General features: G+C 39.4%; 1 protein-coding gene across 2 annotated transcripts in view; it reads right to left on the reverse strand.

Moving 5' to 3' along the window:
* Positions 1–4,925: 4,925 nt before the first annotated feature.
* The window catches only part of LOC122071914 (AFG1-like ATPase), a 52,859-nt gene continuing 38,832 nt past the window's right edge, over positions 4,926–18,952 (reverse strand). For both annotated transcript variants that reach the window (XM_042636390.1, XM_042636391.1), the window contains exons 13-14: positions 17,388–17,529; positions 4,926–5,329 (exon numbers count right to left, since the gene is read on the reverse strand). In XM_042636390.1, the coding sequence (XP_042492324.1) occupies positions 5,225–5,329; positions 17,388–17,529 (247 nt within the window). In that variant the 3' untranslated portion in view covers positions 4,926–5,224. The remainder of the gene's footprint in view (positions 5,330–17,387; positions 17,530–18,952) is intronic.

Raw genomic sequence — 18,952 nt, forward strand, 5'->3', positions numbered from 1 at the left:
TCCCCTCAATAAATAAGTGGGAGATAGGGGGCCACAACTTTGCAATGGAGGATTGGGTTGAAACGCCCATAAGGGTTGTAAACCCAAAAGCCTTGATTGCGGATTAATGATCTTCAGTTGCGAATAGCACTAGACTTGTTTATTTATAAGGTCACATTTGTTTTGGCAAATAAAAAGGTGTGGAAAATTATGAGAGTTGGTCTCACATTTTGTGGTTGAGTTGACAAGGAAATGGAATGATAGAAAATAATATATAATTATGAATAATCCCACGGTTGGGGTGACCTAGGAACATACAAAGAGGAGCTGGATTCAAGAAAATAAGGGAATATATAATTTTTTAGTAGGGTGGGATTCTATGGAAAAGAGAGGAAATTGAGGTGGGACGAAATTTTATGGAAGTAAGTGAGTTAAGTGTCACATTACCAAATAACAATTATTGCATTAAATGACATTGTCCCACAAATTTTTCACCCACTTATCTAAACAATGTTATAGTTGATAGCAAGCCAAAAAAAAAAAAAAAAAAAAAAAAAAAAAAGGAAGAAGAAAAAAATTATAATTACGTAATGATTTTTTCATGTCTATCCCTCTCTACATATTTTTATTTTTATTTATTTTGAATTTCTTCTTTTCTTGGCTTCTAAACATGGTATTTGAAACAAATACAAGTTTTCTATCCATTTTTACCTAATGGATTGTGAATTGTTTTTCCAAACCACATAGGAAAGATGACATCAATGAAATTTTTTTGGGTTACAGTAACTTTTTTGTAACCTGGACTTGTAATGAAAGAAATCAAATAATTCACTTTCCCTTTTGTTCAGAAATAACCTCCAATATTTTGAAATATTTTCAAAATATTGGTCAGGGAGTCCACAGTGCACTGTGCACCGCACGCCCCTTGATTTTCATAACATTTAAAAGGATCCGGAGCACTTAATATCGAAGGAAGCATTACAACTGTGAAGTGAGAATTGACAGAAGCTCTATTTGCCTTCCTTTCTTCTTTTTCCATTGCTTATAGCCAAAGTTATCCATTGCTCTCTTGTACTTTAAAGTCCCAGTCAACACTTCACATGGTTCCACTCTTTGTCAAATAATTTAATAAAATTTTAAGGATGTATGTTCACATGAATCCTTAATAAACATCTTCTGCAAAGCAATTAAATAGAAGACAAACTCCCAACTACATATATGAATTTCACAGAACAAGATTAAGACTGCCAGAAACAAGTTTTCATTTTTCCTTTCCTTTCCTTCATATCTGCTCATGGGGCTCTTGGTGATCATGGCAGTGGTGTTAAGTTTATTGTACTTCACTGTCATGGGTGATGCTGGTACTGCAACTTCTTATGGTCCCCCATGCACACTTTAGTAGTTATTGAAGTATTGGTATGGTTTGCTTCGGTAACAGAGTGAGCTCCAGAATTGAAGTTGCATCTAATTAATACTTATTTTCCTTGTTATTTCTTCTAAATCTTTGATGAACAGCTACAAGGTGTTATGGTGACAACCAAGATCAATTCCCTCCAGGCAATCTATTTGTTGCAGTGAGTAGAGGGTTGTGGGACAATGGTGCTGCTTGTGGGAGGCCAAAAATGTGTTGAGATGCCTGAGTGGGGCTGATAACCATCTAAAGAAGGAAGCATAGATGTGGAAGTGGTTGATCTTTGCTGCAAGAAATCATGCCCTTCCACCTTCCTTTTTGTCCAATGATGCTTTTGGAGCTGTTTCAAGCTCTTCTAATGGAAAAAAGAAATATCAAATACATCGAGTACGTTACGTGAGTCGCGATTATCATGACATTTGCTTATCCCATCCTCTCTTCTTCAACATAACCTCAACTGTACTCTACATTGTAGGATTTGATGCACAGAATACTGATGATGTTCACAACTTCATAGCACTGATTGTAAGTTAACTCTCCCTGAGCATGACCTTTTTTTTCTTCCCCATCTCATGTTGTATGTAATGCGTGCAAATTAAGATAAAAGAAATTTGAAGGAAACATGGTCTGTGTATATGGCCATAGTATTGCAACTATCAGCTCTACCTTATTCACCCAAAAGGAGGATGAGAAAACCTGTCTTTGATCCTCTTATTGGAAAATAATGAGGGGGGAAAAAAATCTAAGAAATACTGAAAAATCCAAAAACCAGGTCACATTAATATGGACAGAGAGTTCTAAGAAATACTGTAGATAGGATGGGAAAGATGAGATGCTTACACTACCATGTAGGACATAATCTAAGACAAAGAATAGACTCTTTTTGATCCAGGGTTGAATTCAAAGTCTGAAGCCTGGGTTTGCTAAACTATTATTGATGGGGTTGGGTGGAGACCTGGTCAACCCAAACTCCCAAGTGATAAGTGCGTGAGTTAGACCTCAACTAAACTAAGAGCTGACTGAATTAGCTAGTGCTTTTTGCATGCTGCCTCAAGAAGCAAAATTATATAATAATTATACAGAGAATAATAACCTCAATCCTTCCAAAATCATGTTAACCATGTTTTCAACACCACATCAACTGAAAGTGGAGATATGAATAACAAGGATGAGTTGTGAAAAGCCAACCACCCACTATAAAACTTTTCCAAGCATATTCTTATTGTCATATATCTTTTTATTATTAAATTTGGATGGCCAATCATTTGGAATTTGCCACAGAATTTGGCTTGTGTCCAAATAAAATAAAATAAATACTTTCAGCACAACAGCATCAGTTCCACCGAAAAAGATCAGCCGCCCATAGTAGTAAAATGACAACCTCGTGTCAAATTCATAGTTTTTAAAGCGCTGGTAAGGCGACACCAACGCCTTGGCGATGATGCGGTCTAGAGATGGTAAGGCAGTGCTCTGCCTTACGTGAAGTGACGCCTTATGGGTTTTTTTTTTTTTTTTTTTTTTTTTTTAACACATTTTAAAATTACTTGATGAAGATTCCAAATATAGATTTTTTATTGGTAGGTGTATGGTTTTATTAACACTTGAGATGTATGGGATCAGCTTTACTCCACCAAAAATAACTAAAAAAAAAAAAACACGATTCCCAAACAAGGTTTGGATTTTGTCAAGGATTTTAAAAAAGGGCTTTGAGAAGGAATCAAGGAACAAGGAAGAACCATTGATCCAAGCGACCATTTTGCTGCGGCACCAGTGAGCTTCATTCTTCTTTGACAGGAGTAGAAATATAGTGGATGACCTTAGGGCTTAGGCACTCATTTTGGCATCATAGGGGTAAGTATAATAAATACTTGTATTTTTTATGTCTTCTTTTCTTTATATTTATAATTTTGTTTCATAATTATGTATTTATATTATATGTTAATATGTTATGATAATTGATGATTGATGAAGATGAACTTAGTTTATTCACTTTATTGATTTGTTTTCTTGATGAATATCTTACATTGGTTTGCATATGAATTGTTAATATTTATTTAACATATGAGTAATAGGATTCAACTAAGATTTGAGCCAAATAAACTAAGTTCATTACATAAGAACGTTTTAGTCAATAAGACGACGCTTTATGCCCGCCTTATCGCTAAGGCGCTCCGAAAGACCCTCAAACGCCTCCGTCACCTTACCGCTTTAAAAACTATGGTCAAATTCATCATAAAGCCAGTCAGCTCTCTCAAAAGTAGTGATGTCAACCTTCGCAAACCCCCTCCCCCTCCCCCTCCCCCTCCCCCTCCCCCCTAAATAGTATATCTATACCCCCTGCGGGAAAGTTGTTTGAAGTGGTATGACTACGTTTAATAGATGTTTTGGGATGCACCAATAAGGAGTGATCAGATTCCAAAGGAATGAACCAAAAAGCTAAGAACTAACCTAAAATAGCTACAAGAGAAGTAACGATGAAAGGTATACGGAGTTTAGGTCTTAACTATGTATGACCTTAACTACAGCTGTTTGGAGGGCAATGATCCATGAAGCTGACCCCATTTATGTGGGATGTTTCTGGGGTGGTGTTGTGTTCCTTTCGTTTTACTTTTTCATATTTTCCCTCTCATGAATCCTTGTAGCTGACCTGCTTTAGTTAGAAAAAGGCCGAGTTGCTGTTGTATAATCCCTCCCCTAAAACCAAAAGATTTAGAAAAATGTATATCAGAGCTTGTAATCTACCTAAGAAAAAAGACATATAATCACATGTTTAAGAAAAAGAATAATTTTGTGTGAGATGATTGGTTACTTTTATAGTATAGCTTCCAACATAGAATGTTAAAGTTTAGGGTATCCATGAATAAGAAACAGAAATGCCAAGGGACCCTATGGTCAGTCGGTCATCTAGAAGATCTCCAAACTTGATTGGGCCTCAAAGGAATAAGATTCTTTGAAAAGAGTCTGCGAAGTAGTGAGTGGTGCAGTGGAGTTTTGGTGGCTCAAACCTTACAACAAGAAATTAGAAGGTAATGCTCAGAGTAAGGTCCCTCGAAATGCCAAGGGTCCATTATAAGTGATTCTTTAGTTTTAATTTCAAATTTATAATAGTGAAGATTTAAGCTACCAAAACAACAGTTGCATCCAACAACTCCCACATTAAACTAATAAAATGGTCATATAATGTAAAGAAATAAAATCCCTGGACACAATGAAGCATCAACAGGACAAAAATATCCATGATGGAAATAAAAGTAACAACATAATCTGCATCCACTAATTATCTGTGAGAATGTTTGGTAGCTCTAGACCATTATTTTGAAACTATAAATTGGAAATTGATTCTATCAAGTTTTTACCATAGCTGGTCAAGAAGAAAACCATACCTATGCCAAACAAAAAAAATCCAAACAAATCAATTTCAAGAAACACTCAGATCTTTATCATATCGGATTTTCAGAGGAAAACCATGGTTCAGAAAGTTGCGTTTGTCGTTTCCAGCATCAACATTTTTAATGAATTTGTTTGCTGTTTCATATGCTGCAGATAATCCATTCCATTCATTATATTTGTTTTAAGAATAAGGGACTAAAGTAAAGAATAAAAAGATGTATTCACAAAAAAAAAGAAGGAAACATTGAATGATAGTACTTAAAGAGCGTCCCAGTGCACAAGGCTCCCACTACTGCAGGTTTGGGAGGGACAAATGATCGCAGCCTTATCCCGCTTCGCAAGAGGCTGTTTCCATGGTAGTACTAAAGGGAGTAAAATGTAAATGAGGACAACAAATTTTACATAAAATAGATATCAAGATGATTGATGACATCGCAAGGTGCATTAATGACTGCTCACTAGATCCAATTGTTGCCCCTGGAAATAGGGATGAAGCGAACGAACTCCTTCCAGATAAAAAGGTGTCTGCATTTCAATCAGCCGTGAGACCTGCACAAAGACAGCTCTTTTATTAGATACATTAAGATACAATGCCTACAATAAGCTTCAACATATGGCATAGATAACCTTTTCTTTCTTTTTTTTTGGGGGGGGGTGGTGGGTGGGTGTGGTGGGGAGGGGGAGAAGTTGGGTTGGGTGGAATTATAAAAAAAACCCTCCACCCATTAACCCCCACAACCCAGAACATCCCCCAATGGCAAGGTGAAGGTGGGATTTGATCCCCAGGATCAACAATTCATTGGAAAACAATCCGATGCCCATTAATGGGATGGTAAGACTGTTAAAACCAAGAGAATTTCCTAGTTCACCCAGTGATTCATTTCTCAATGAAATTCTGCCACTTCCCTGCTTCCATTTTGCTTATGTAGGCTGGGAAGAGCATCTGTAGCTCATTTAGCAAATAAGAAATGATGTTTTACCAAGTCTAGGAAGTGAAAAATGGAGGTAGGTCTACCTCCAAACTCATGTGGTGCAGGAACATGGCTAGTCTACAAATTTAAGTTATTGTATAAAGGTTTCTTTGTCTTCTACTAGTTGGATAGCCAGGATTTAGCTCTTATAAAAACTAATATGTAGGGTTAGGAGTAGATTTTCCGGATCATTTAATTTTAATCCATAAGAGTTTTCATCTCATTCCATTCTTTGGATTTGTTTCACCTCCTCGACTCTATTATTACTCTCTTCTTCTTTCTTTCTTTTTTTGGTCTTGTCAGAGAGAGAGAGAGAGAGAGAGAGAGAGAGAGAGAGCTACTCCTTCCCATTAAGCCTGCATCATCCACGGCCATGCTCTTAATCTTCATTGGGAAGAAAAACTCAGTACTGATTTCTTTCCTTCTTTGAAAAAAAAAAAGTGATGGGGAATACTTAGGATGCATCCAAAGTTCTTGATAGAGAACCCCACCCCCAAAGAAATTAAAAAACAAAAAGTAGGAATTATTCAATATCTGTATAATTATTTATTAGAGTTAATTGTGTTGTAAAATTGAACTATGGTAGTACGGGTATAAGTGTAGAATAGCACGTAGTGGCAGAACAGTACTTGTACTTATATCTCACTTCTTATAAAAAAGGTCGGCTGGTGTCAATTAATACAAGTCATAATTCCCCAAATCAGCATGGTACCAGAGCCTGAGATCCATATTGGGATTTCCCCAAAACCCTAAAACTTCCATTTATCACCTCCCTCACCTTCCTCTCTTCTTCATCACCTCCCTTCTTGCTGCCGCCATGACCTAGCATCGCCACTACCATCGTCTCTTTGGGCTGCTACCTCCTTTACCCTCGGTGGTGAGTTTATCCCACTAAGGTCACTTTATTGGTGTCTCCATGTTAGATCTATGATGTTTTTGCAGATCCCTAAATCTACAAGTTATTGTATGCACTTGGTTGCTTGAGATTGCCTCACCCAAGTAATATTTTTTAGGATCAGCTACTATGGGAGCGTTGGACAAGTCACCTACACCTCTCGTTTCGGATGGAGGGGGTTGTGATTTTCATGGTGATTAACCTTCCTTCCCTGCTAGCTCCTTCAAGTTGGATGGGAGTAATTATTTGATGTGGTCCAGATCTGGTTTCCTGTCAGTTAGTTCCCACAGCTTCTCCGGTTATCTCACAGGTAAAACCATTTGCCCTACTATTGCTGGTCCTTCCCAGGACAAATGGGAATCTTGTCAAAAAATTGAGTCCCATTTCATCAAGATAGCGGGGGTGGATGCCGGGATCCGTTAGTTCGGCTTAGAATTCCTTCTTTCAGAAATCTAGAAAAGAGAGAACTGCACCATCTAGATTATTTTTTTCAAGACATCGCAGGGGGAGAAAATCCGGATAGCGCCTACTGTCTAGGTTATAGAGAACTTCAGACAAGGCTCTAGGGCTTAACAACACCACTCGCTGGTTTCAAATAGGCTTTTGGGTCTCTTCAGCTTTCAAGTTTGAACAACAAGGGTAGGCTAGAGGGAGAATGGACACAGAATCAACTCAACTACTAGACCACTTTGGCCGACAGCCTTAAGAGGCCCATCCCGCTTCCCAAAGTCCTAAATTTTATGAAAGGGGGGTTGATGTAGATAAGTCACTTGGGCTTATTTTATTGTAAATAAGCCTTGGGTTGTGTTATATATGTGTTAAGCCTTTGATCCCATGGGTTTTCTTTGAAATGGACCACTTTAATGGGCCTAAAATATGGGTAGAAGGTAGAAAAACGGGATTTAATTCATTAGTTTAGTTAGTTGCTATTTAATTCAATAAAGGCCCATTAGGCCATTGGTCGGTTGTAAAGTCCTATATGGACTATTAGTTAGTTAGTTCTACTCCATGTTGGAGTCATAAAGTCAAGTCCTAGTCCTATTTTGAATTCCTAGTTGTAGTAGGAGTGTCTAATCCTATTGGGAAACTAGCTCCTAAGTAGTTTGATTGCTATTCTGCCCTCTATAAATAGAGAAGCCTATGTACTCATAATTGGAGATTTGAATGAATGAATTATTGAGTGATTACTCTTTAGCTAAAAAAACTGTTATTGAGAGGTGAAATGCCTAAACCTTTGAGGGGTGTGATACCCAAAACCTGAGGGATGAGATACCCATTCCTTTATTCTCTTTCACCCTTCTCAACCCTCCATCGATTCTTCTTTTTCTATTTTTATTTTCTGTTTATTGTTATTAGAAATTCAGACCTGTTAAAGCATACAAAATCAGAATCAACCAGCCAAAGAGTTCTTGTTCTTGAAGCCAATCGACCCTCATTGCTGCCCAAGTTTGAGATCTGATCTGCAGATCCTTTGGAGGACTGGTTCTATATTCTAAGAAGATCAATCGATCCTCTCTTGAAGGTCATCTGAAGAAGACAAGTTGCTGTTCCTGCAGAAATCTTCACATTCTCTCTCCTAGGTCTGAAAATCAAGAAAGCGCATAACTCCATAACCAGCCGTCAGAAGCCTTTCATATTTGGGGGTTTTTGTACCCTCCCTAGGGACCATCTACACCCAAAAGTGCAGCTCAATCGGACTCCCACAGACTTGGCCGCACCTTTCTCTCTCCTATCGGGTTGGGTTTTGGGCTAGTTTTGCTCCTATATGGGTATTGTATCCTTTCTTTGTTTCTTGCTGCTATTTGTATTGTTTGGGGTTATAAACTACGGAGTTAGTTACTTGTAATCTACTCCTGCATTAAGTGGTATCAGAGCTATGGCTCAAACAGAAGAACCCCAACCCACCTTTCAAGATGTGATGAAAGCAATCCAAGCCTTGTCTACGAGGTTGGATGGACATGACCGACAGTTGGTTGACCTAAAAGTGAGTACTGGTGCCCACTCTAACACCCAACCAACTGTTGCCCAAACTAATGTTCAACCTACTGTCAATTACACTAGTAATGTTCCTAGAAGAGTCACCATGCAACCTCGAAGGGTACCAGTTTGGAATGAAGAGTATGATGAGTATGACAATCAGCTTTATCAGTCTGATGATACATACAAGGTTAAACTGGAACTAAAAGAGTACAATGGAAGACATGATCCTGTCTATTACCAAGATTTGGTGAATTCTTTTAATGAATACTTTCGGTGGTACCGTATGCCTAAAGAAAGGAAAGTCCAATTAGTTATCACCAAGCTAACTGGTGGAGCTAAAGACTGGTGGAAGAATGAAGACAAGCTCATGCGTAGGCGCCAGATGCCCCGCAGTTAGGAAGACTTGAAGTTCATCCTCAATAAAAGGTTCTTACCACCAACCTACCGACGTCGGCTCTACGACATGCTGAATACCATCAGGCAAGGTACTATGACTGTAGAAGAATATGCTAACCGATTCAATGAATTGCTTTCACGAACAGGTGCCTATAAGGAAGATGAAGAACTACTCATATCCTGTTTCAAATTGGGATTAAGGCATGACATTCGTGAGAAGCTTGGTGTGATCGAAATACCCTCCATGAATACTTGTATTAACAAATCCTTAGAGGCGGAGGACTTGCTTAAGTCAACTCCTCGACGTTCTTACCCACCAACTCATGATTCTGAGGAAAACATGGCTAGGGGAAAGGCAACCATTGCACCAAACAATGTCCCACCACCCACGTTAGACAAGGGGAAAACACCTATGACTTATAAAGAAGGCGAAATCAAGTGTTTCCATTGCAGAGGTTTTGGTCACGTTGCCAAATTTTGCCCCTACCGACTAAACACCAACTCCGTCATTGCTGCACTTGAAGCCAATCCAAAGATGTTAGTATGTGAACCACAACTTGACGATTGGATGGCTGATACCACCACTGAAGACAAGGAGGAAGGTGATGAAGTTGAAGGTGAGATGGATGATCGTGGTATGTATATTTTAAACCTCATTATATACACGAATGAGGACACAAACACTGACAAGGGACTTGAAGAGCCTATGATCGAAGAAGAGCAAGTAAAGGACGTGCTAGAAGACGACCTCATGGATACATCTGAAGACCTTGAGGTTGAGCATGTGGAATTCGTCATCCCATTAAAGTATCTTGAAGATCGAGCTCCTCACATTCTAGACTACATCTTTATTATCAAAGAGCTATCTGAATTTTTCTACGGCTTGAAGAGGGACGTGCACCATGATATAATCACCCTCACACTCTACAAAATTCGAGGACGAATTTTTTCTAAGAGAGGGCGAGTTGATGTAGATAAGTCACTTGAGCTTATTTTATTGTAAATAAGCCTTGGGTTGTGTTATATATGCGTTGGGCCTTTGATCCTATGGGTTTTCTTTGAAATGGACCACTTTAATGGGCCTAAAATATGGGTAGAAGGTAAAAAAACGGGATTTAATTCATTAGTTTAGTTAATTACTATGTAATTCAATAAAGGCCCATTAGGCCATTGGTCGGTTGTAAAGTCCTATATGGACTATTAGTTAATTAGTTCTACTCCATGTTGGAGTCATAAAGTCAAGTCCTAGTCCTATTTTGAATTCCTAGTTGTAGTAGGAGTGTCTAGTCCTATTGGGAAACTAGCTCCTAGTTGTAGTAGGAGTGTTTAGTCCTATTGGGAAACTAGCTCCTAAGTAGTTTGATTGCTATTCTGCCCTCTATAAATAGAGGAGCCTATGTACTCATAATTGGAGATTTGAATGAATGAATTATTGAGTGATTACTCTTTAGCTAAAAAAACTATTATTAAGAGGTGAGATGTCTAAACCTTTGAGGGGTGTGATACCCAAAATCTGAGGGGTGAGATACCCATTCTTTTATTCTCTTTCACCCTTCTGAACCCTCCATCGATTCTTCTTTTTCTATTTTTATTTTCTGTTTATTGTTATTAGAAGTTCAAACCTGTTAAAAGCATACAAAATCAGAATCAGCCAGCCAAAGAGTTCTTGTTCTTGAAGCCAATCGACCCTCATTGCTGCCCAAGTTTGAGATCTGATCTGCAGATCCTTTGGAGGACTGGTTCTATATTCTAAGAAGATCAATTGATCCTCTCTTGAAGGTCATCTGAAGAAGACAAGTTGCTATTCCTGTAGAATTCTTCACATTCTCTCTCCTAGGTCTGAAAATCAAGAAAGCGCATAACTCCATAACCAGCCGTCAGAAGCCTTTCATATTTGGGGGTTTTTGTACCCTCCCTAGGGACCATCTACACCCAAAAGTGCAGCTCAATCGGACTCCCACAGACCTGGCCGCACCTTTCTCTCTCCAGCTATATAGAAGGTCTTTCTCTCTCCTATCGGGTTGGGTTTTTGGCTAGTTTTGCTCCTATATGGGTATTGTATCCTTGGGGGTTTATTTGATGGTATTATTTCTTTGTTTCTTGCTCATATTTGTATTGTTTGGGGTTATAAACTGCGGAGTTAGTCACTTGTAATCTACTCCTGCATTAGGGGTTGAGATAACTCAGGAGGTTTTCTACTCTGGGGTAGCTTGATTCCACTAGTGGCGGGCAGGCAAAGGGTGCTCTTCAAGTATCCGAGGCGAGACACAAAATCCAATCCAAGTCTTCAATTTTTCTTTAAACAGGTAGCCCCATCCTTCACTAGTGAGGATGACCAGACCGGTAACCAAGACAAGCCGACATTTATAGGAGTATCAAACAAACGTGGGCAATACCTCTCGGCAAGACTGATGAGTTTGACAACCCGACCCAAAGCTAAGTAGTAGCAGGTGGAAAGATCGATCAATCTTGCCCCATTTTTGACAGAATTCCTTTCCTTTTATAAAAGCAAATTTGAATCAGTCATAGCCTAAAAAAGACAATAATTCATAGTCATTGGCCCTTATATCTTCATCCACATTAGGATCTATATTTTTGGAATCCGCTATCATGAAAATAAAATTTCTTATCAATAATAAGAAAAGACTCCAAAAGGTTTAACCAATAGAACATGAACCATTGATCAATATTCAATTAATATTCTTTTCAAAGAGGCAAGGGAAAAGAGGAATTTATCAAATAAATAAAAAGGCAAATTTTCTTGCACTACCCCTAATTTTTTAAATTATATCTGATACCACCATAGTTTTCTAAAAATACCAACCTTACCCCTGAAGCATAATACCGTTAGTTTAGAACTGGAAAAGACCATTTTGACCCTGTTATGTCTATCAATGTAAACATCCATAGAAACGATTCGAAATGGGTGTCGGTGCTATGAGCTCTGGTTCAAGTGCCGGTGCATCACCTGCTCATTATTGCCGAGCTCTGCCACCGGTGGAGAATACTCCATTGGGTCGCCTCGGGACTGGAGAGCACAGACCACGTAAGCCGTCAACCTCTGCTCTAGATTGCCTCCCCTGTTCGAGATCTGCTTCAGCCTCAAAACAGTTGTCGTCGTTGCTTCCATCTTCCCTTTGGAAATGGCTGTAGCGGCGTTAAGCAAAGACTGTTTTGAAGAACAAGAGTATGGGGATGCTGAAGAAGAGGATAACGAAGATGATGATGAGGTCAGGGAAGGCAAGAGAGGCTTATGGTTCTGGTTCTGATAGGGGTGGTAACCAGGTTCACGGTTTCGCTCCACCCACTCTTACTGTTGGAAATAATTGAGTCAGCATCTTCTTCATCTTCATCGATATCATCTAAGAGCTGTTTCTCCAGTTTCTTGAAGCTGGTTCCTCATCTTTTTCAAGGGGGAGGTGCGGGTGGATCGGGTTCAGGCGGAGGAATACTAATTAGACAATATTCAAAACACAAGTTTGAACTCTATCTGCTTCCAAGTGATGGAATCCATGAAAAGAAAACGAACTGTAACGGCACAACTAATGAGTTCTATAATCTTTGATAATATGATTCTCAAACAATCGAAACCTTAGGGTTTTAAAAAGAGAGAACCCCCTGAAAAAAACCTAAACTAAAAACTAACCAATACCTGGGATTGAAGATAATAGGTAAGAGAGAGAGAGAGAGAGAGAGAGAGAGAGAGAGAGAAAGACGACACATCTGCAAAGTGAAAGTATGTAGGAATTTTTGCAATGATCGCAGGAGCCGAAGATGGAGGAAGAATAGCGAGGAACGTTGTGGAAAACCCCTCCATCTTTCGACTGCATTGGGGAAGATGATTGATTTTGATTTGGGGCTTTTTACAACAACAGGTGAAGCAGTAAGTTTACCCTTCCTTAAGGGTAAACTTTCCATGTAAGAAATATCAACCACGCCACGTCATCACTTAACGTTTCTCCTCTAACGGAAGGGATTTAAGTGTAATTTAGTTAACAAAATAGGGGATGTACTTGACATTTTTAGAAAACTAGGGTGGTTTCAGATATAATTCAAAAAAATAAGGGGTGGTACAAGAAAATTTTCCAATAAAACATATAGCTTCTACCAAGCTGTTGGCTGGTCAGGTGTGGATGGAAAAGATCAAGCTTGACTGGGTCTAACAGATTGGCTCTTTCTATGTTCCTTGAATGTCCCTCCCATTTGGCCCTTATTGTAATAGTATGTTTAGTTATGTCATTCCTTCTTAACCCAATGGACACTTCTATTGCTCGAGGATATTTATTGTTGAATAACGTTGCTATGAAATGTGAGGCAGCAAAGGACACATATTTGCATGTTGGAAACAATGCCAAATGCTTTAAGATACGACGGAAAATTTGGGGCACCACTCAGGAGGAGGTCACCCTTACCCAGTACTACACTGTGTTACGTGGTATGTGGCCGGAATTAGACTATTATGAGACCTACTGTCCTGCCTGTCACACATGTCACTGGTTTCAAGAAGAGAGAAGACATGATACAGGTGTATGATTTCTTGGCTTGTTTGAATCCGGGGTTTGATCAGATTCGGGCACATGTTTTTAATCATGACACGTTTCCTACTCTGGACAAAGCCTATGCATTGGTTCAGTCTGAAGACAGTAGGTGTGTTGCTATTCTTCCATCTGTCCCACAGGAGCACTCTACCTTATATTCTGGTTGGGGAACAGGATCTCAGTCTTGTGGTGGTACTACCATACCCAATGATCGTTCTCCTGCTGAGAAGAACGGCATACCAAGGAAACCTACAGGAAACTTCATAGGTGATTAGCCAATTCCCGTGGGTGAGGTTGTGGACGCTCGACTGAGTCCCAAGAAAACCAACCTGAGACCTCTAGTTCTTGTTGCTGCTACTCCTACTGGTGCTTCTTCTTTTTCATAGGATGAAATTCTCTTCTGTGCCATACGCTGACCAGGATGGGACCCTCATCCTCCACTGCCTCTGCTCGCAGCGTCCCTACCAGTTACATCCGAGTCTCACTTTGCACACTCAGGTATCTCTTTTGGTGGTCATTGTGCATTTGTTGTGTCCCAAAATTGGATTATTGACTCTGATACACAGATCACATGATAGGGTCTCCCAGTTATTTCTCTAAATATAGTCCCTCTTCAGGTAAAACTAAAGTTAGGGCTAATGGTTCCCTCTCATCTGTTTCTGGGATGGGAACTATTTAGTGCTCCCTTTCATTACCTCTTTCTTCTGTGTTCCATGTTCCCAATTTTTCTACTAACATATTATCTATAAATAGTATCCCCAGGGACTGGAACTGAAAAGTTACATTTTTCTTTCTTATTGTCTCTTTCAAGACTTGGTGACAGGGGCAACGATTGACAGTGGTAAAGTAAGTGCTGGTCTCTACTTGCTCGATGGTGCATCTCCCACAATTCACTCTACTTAGACTCATCACATTGATTCTACTTCATCTTTGTCCAAGTTACATGGGTGCGTTGTCGTTTAGGACATCCCCCCTTAGGGACTTTATCTAGGATTTTCCCTGCTTTATTTAAGAAATGTAATCCGACTTAGTTTTTTTGTGATGCTTGTGTTTTTGCCAAGCAGACTCAAAGTGTTTATTCTAGTTCAGATAACAGAAGCATTGTTCATTTTTCAATGATACATTCTGATGTATGAGACCCTGCTGTCGTGTTAGTGTCAGGATATCTTTGGTTTGTTAGCTTCATTGACTGCCATACCTGGTTTACATGGATTTATTTATTGCATCATAAGAGTGAGGTTTTTACTTGTGTCCATGTGTTTTGTAGATTGGTTAAAACTCAGGATGATGCTAACATAAAAAAGTGTTGTGCACTGATAAAAATACGAAGTATAGGGAAGGTTCTTTCAGTCTTATTTGGCCATTAATGGAATTGTCCATCAAACTAGCTCTGCGGATACCCCACCTCAGAATGAAGTTGTAGAATGGAATAACAAACACTTATTGGAGGTTGCTTGGTTTATTATGTTTGAAATGCATGTCCCACCCACAGTACTGGAGTGAACGATGTCCTTGCTGCTGCATACCTTATCAATAGGATGCCATCCCGTGTATTGGACTTTCATTGCCACATTGAGGTCCTTACTGGGTCTACCTCCTTTGTGGTTCCTCTCAAAGTTTTTGGCTGTGTTTGTTTTGCCTGTAATCATCATCCATATGGAAAGCTATCCACGAGGTCTCCGGTGTATATTTCTTGGTGATTCTACCACTTAGAAGGGTTACAAGTGCTTTCACCCCCTACTCAGCGTATGCTTGTCATAATGGATGTGGTCTTCCATGAGACAGAGGCCTACTATCTACACTAGCACCTCTTTAGGGGGAGTTTGGTATTGTAGGTGAAAATGTGCCATTGATTGCCTCTTTTGATGCTAGTATTCCTTTTATTCCAGAAGAGGAGGAAACTGTTGCTGCAAGGATTTCCAGAGAGTCCTGTTCAGGTGGAGCTGAAATCTACTCAGAGGGACCAATTACAGGTGTGATGAGGCTGAAATAGCAAAGTAGAAAACTTATATAGGTAAAGAATTTGAAATTAAAGATCTGGGTAAGTTGAGATACTTCTTTGGAATTGAGGAGGCCCATTCTACTAGAGGTGTGTTCCTCTCCCAGCGAAAGCATACTCTTGATCTCCTCTCTAAGATTGGAATGTTAGGGTGCAAGCCAACAGATACCCCTATTAAGCCGATGGTCACTTGAGAAGCAAGGACGGTGAACCAGTGGATAGAGGTCGATACCAGAGACTAGTTGGGCGACTCATCTACTTATCTCATACTAGACCTGACATTGCCCATGCAGTCAGTTTGGTGAGTCTATACATGCATGATCCATACTCTTCTCATATGGTCACAATTTTCCGCATTCTCCGCTACTTGAAATCAACTCCAAGGAAGGGCATTCTGTTCTCCTCCTCTGATCATATGCCTGTGGAGGCATATACAGATGATTATTAGGCTAGCTCTCCAGATGATTGGCAATCCACGTCAGGATATTGTACTTATGCTGGTGGAATCCTTGTCACATGGCATAGCAAGAACTAGGCATTAGTGTCCTAACCAGTGCAAATTCAGAGTTTCAGACCATAGTGCATGGTATTTGTGAGCTGCTTTGGCTTTAGGTACTTCTTCATGATTTGCATGTGTTGGTTCCAATGCCTATGATGTTGAACTGCGGCACCAAGTCAGCTATTAGCATTTCTAGTAACCCTGTTTAGCATGACTGCACAAAGCAAGTCAAGATTGACAGGTGTTTCATCAAGGGAAGCTAGAGCAGGGTCTTACTTGTATTTCTTTTGTAAGGACGTCTGAAAACCAGTTGACAAATGTCCTTACTAAGGGTCTTAGTAATAAAGTCTTTCATTCGATTTTGTGCAAGTTGGACATGCATGATATCCATATACCAACTTGAGGGGGAGTGTTGTAATATGGTAGTACCATAGAATGGCTATAAGGGTAGAATGGCTCATATGGGCAGAACTGTACTTGTACTCATATCTCACACTTATTATAAATAAAGGTGGGTGGGTGTCAAATAAGATATAAGTCATACTTCCGCAAATCAATATTGCAAAGCACATTCGACAGGTAAATTGTCCAAAGGACAATCATGGTGCTTGAATCCTATGGCAGGAAAAGAACTGCAGCTATGCCCACTTCATTAGGATCAAGTATCCATATGAAGCATTGGGACTAAAGATTCCATAAAGGAACATTTAAGTCGGTCTGAAAACTAAATCAATTTTAAGCAAAGATGGATCTCATAGACCATAGTTTAAATGGATAAAAGCCGAAGATGGGCATCGCAGCTAAGTACTCGGGCTAAACCCACGGAACTCAAATCACTTAAACTATGCCTGCCCAACTCAAGTTTATCAAGTTCAGTTGAGCCATAATCATTCGGCACTTTGAAAACTTTGCAATTAACTCCACAGATTCGAACTTTCAAAAATAAAAATCCTTAAGAGTTCCACCTTCCCCTAGCACGATGGCCTAGTCCTTTTCTTCTCAATGTCAGAGCCAACTATACCTTTTCAAGAGCAGCAGGTAAAGAAGAACCTGATATTTCTTTTGGGAAGAAGAAATTTTATATTATGTTTAGTGGCATGAACCTCGGATTCATGACAGCACATTCATCTAGTCACTATAGCAGTATAGTTGTTCTTAACTTTACACCTAGATGAAGATACAAACAAAAACATCCTGAGGGGATTGAACAGCAGGATTTATCCAAATGGAATAGAGGTGTCTGTATATCTCAAACCAAACAGTGCAAGATGCTCATCATGTTGAGGCTCTCAACTAGCAAAAAACAGAAGAATGTACAAGGTTACTTACAGCACGGCGGAAGGCAAATATCTCTTCTTGACCAGATAGTAGGGATACAATGCCAGATGGGGCACCACCTGAACTCACGTTGCCCTCTGCTAAAACATCTCGACGAAGTTTCCCACGTTCTGTCTCTGTTTCAAACTGGAAGCTGGGAAGGGGGGGGGGAAGGAAAGATGAATGTTCAGATAACCACCACCACTATCTCAACTGTACTACCACAAAAGCCTTAGCACTAAATATAAAAGTTAATGAAACTTTTTGAGGCAAATGATAGGCGATGACATATGTGAAGGACCTCTCTTTTTCGTTCTCCACCCACCTCACCCCCTTTCAAGAAAATAAATATATAAATAGAACTATGAAACTCAGTATTAGGGGAACTCTTGAATATCACAACTGACCAGAAAAGAAATTCTTGCCCAACCAGGATACAGAGTATCAATTTAAAACTGCATTCATGGCCAGAGTGACTCTTGAGATCTTAGGACAGGAGACTCAGTAACACCTCAAAGTTCAGAAGTGCTCCAAATAGAGAAGGAAAGCTATAATTCTGTGTTCATGAACAGGACTGCACTTCTATATCGTCAATATGGCCTCTTCCTCAAAACCCCATTTGTGTCTCATGTATAATGATGGAAGAAACCACGAAGGGAAAATACCAGAACTGGATCAATACATCACAACTAGACCATCATGAATCCCATAACCCTAAGTTCCACACTAAAATTTCACCTTTCCTTCTTCACTAAAACATAAATTACAAGTTCAATCTATTACTGGATCTTGATTATCTCTGAAATTTCACAATTTGCGAATTTTTATTGCAGTTTTCCCAACTCAACTCAACTAAGCCTTTAGCCCCACTAACTGGCCAGCTAAGCAGAGTCAGCAGACCCTGTTTCACAATTCCACTATCTAGAGCCAAAGCAGATGTCATGTTCTTCAATATTCACAAATTTTGACATTTTATTTGAAAAAGAAGCAAATTCACTTAACTGCAAACAAATTCTAATTTTTTTTCAATATACAGATGTATAGAGGAACTGAGGCATATTGAACAATGAGTCCATGTAATGCAACCCTGGGTCACAACCCTGCTTTTGGGTCTCTATGGGCCCACTAGAGTGAATAAATACAAATATAAGAGAATTGGCAATTTCATAATTTCATAGAACAGTTAAAGATCCCTTTTGGAAGGAATAAAGGATCTTGGGACCAAACTGTGATTATAAGTTGGAAATAAGGATTTTTCTGATGTTTGAAATGGAGTGAGGATGAAATAGAATTAAGGTTCAGAACCAAGGGACCTTTTTCTAAGTAACAGTAGCAGTCATCTCCTTCCCCACTATACAGCATTCGTTTGCAATAAACCAGCAATCGTGTGAATTGAGATAAATTCTTCGTCAAAGCTCTGATTACCAAAGTCATCAGGGTGCCACCTTGGCGTCCAGGCAGTTTGCCCGGAACTGGTGATTGTTGCTTTAGTGCATTGCATAGTCGACTTTTATTTTGGCACATATTTCATTTACTTAGGATATTATTCATAAATAAGCAAATACCTCCCCCCCCCC

The sequence above is a fragment of the Macadamia integrifolia genome, chromosome 2, assembly GCF_013358625.1.
Source record: "Macadamia integrifolia cultivar HAES 741 chromosome 2, SCU_Mint_v3, whole genome shotgun sequence".
Lineage (NCBI taxonomy): Eukaryota > Viridiplantae > Streptophyta > Magnoliopsida > Proteales > Proteaceae > Macadamia > Macadamia integrifolia.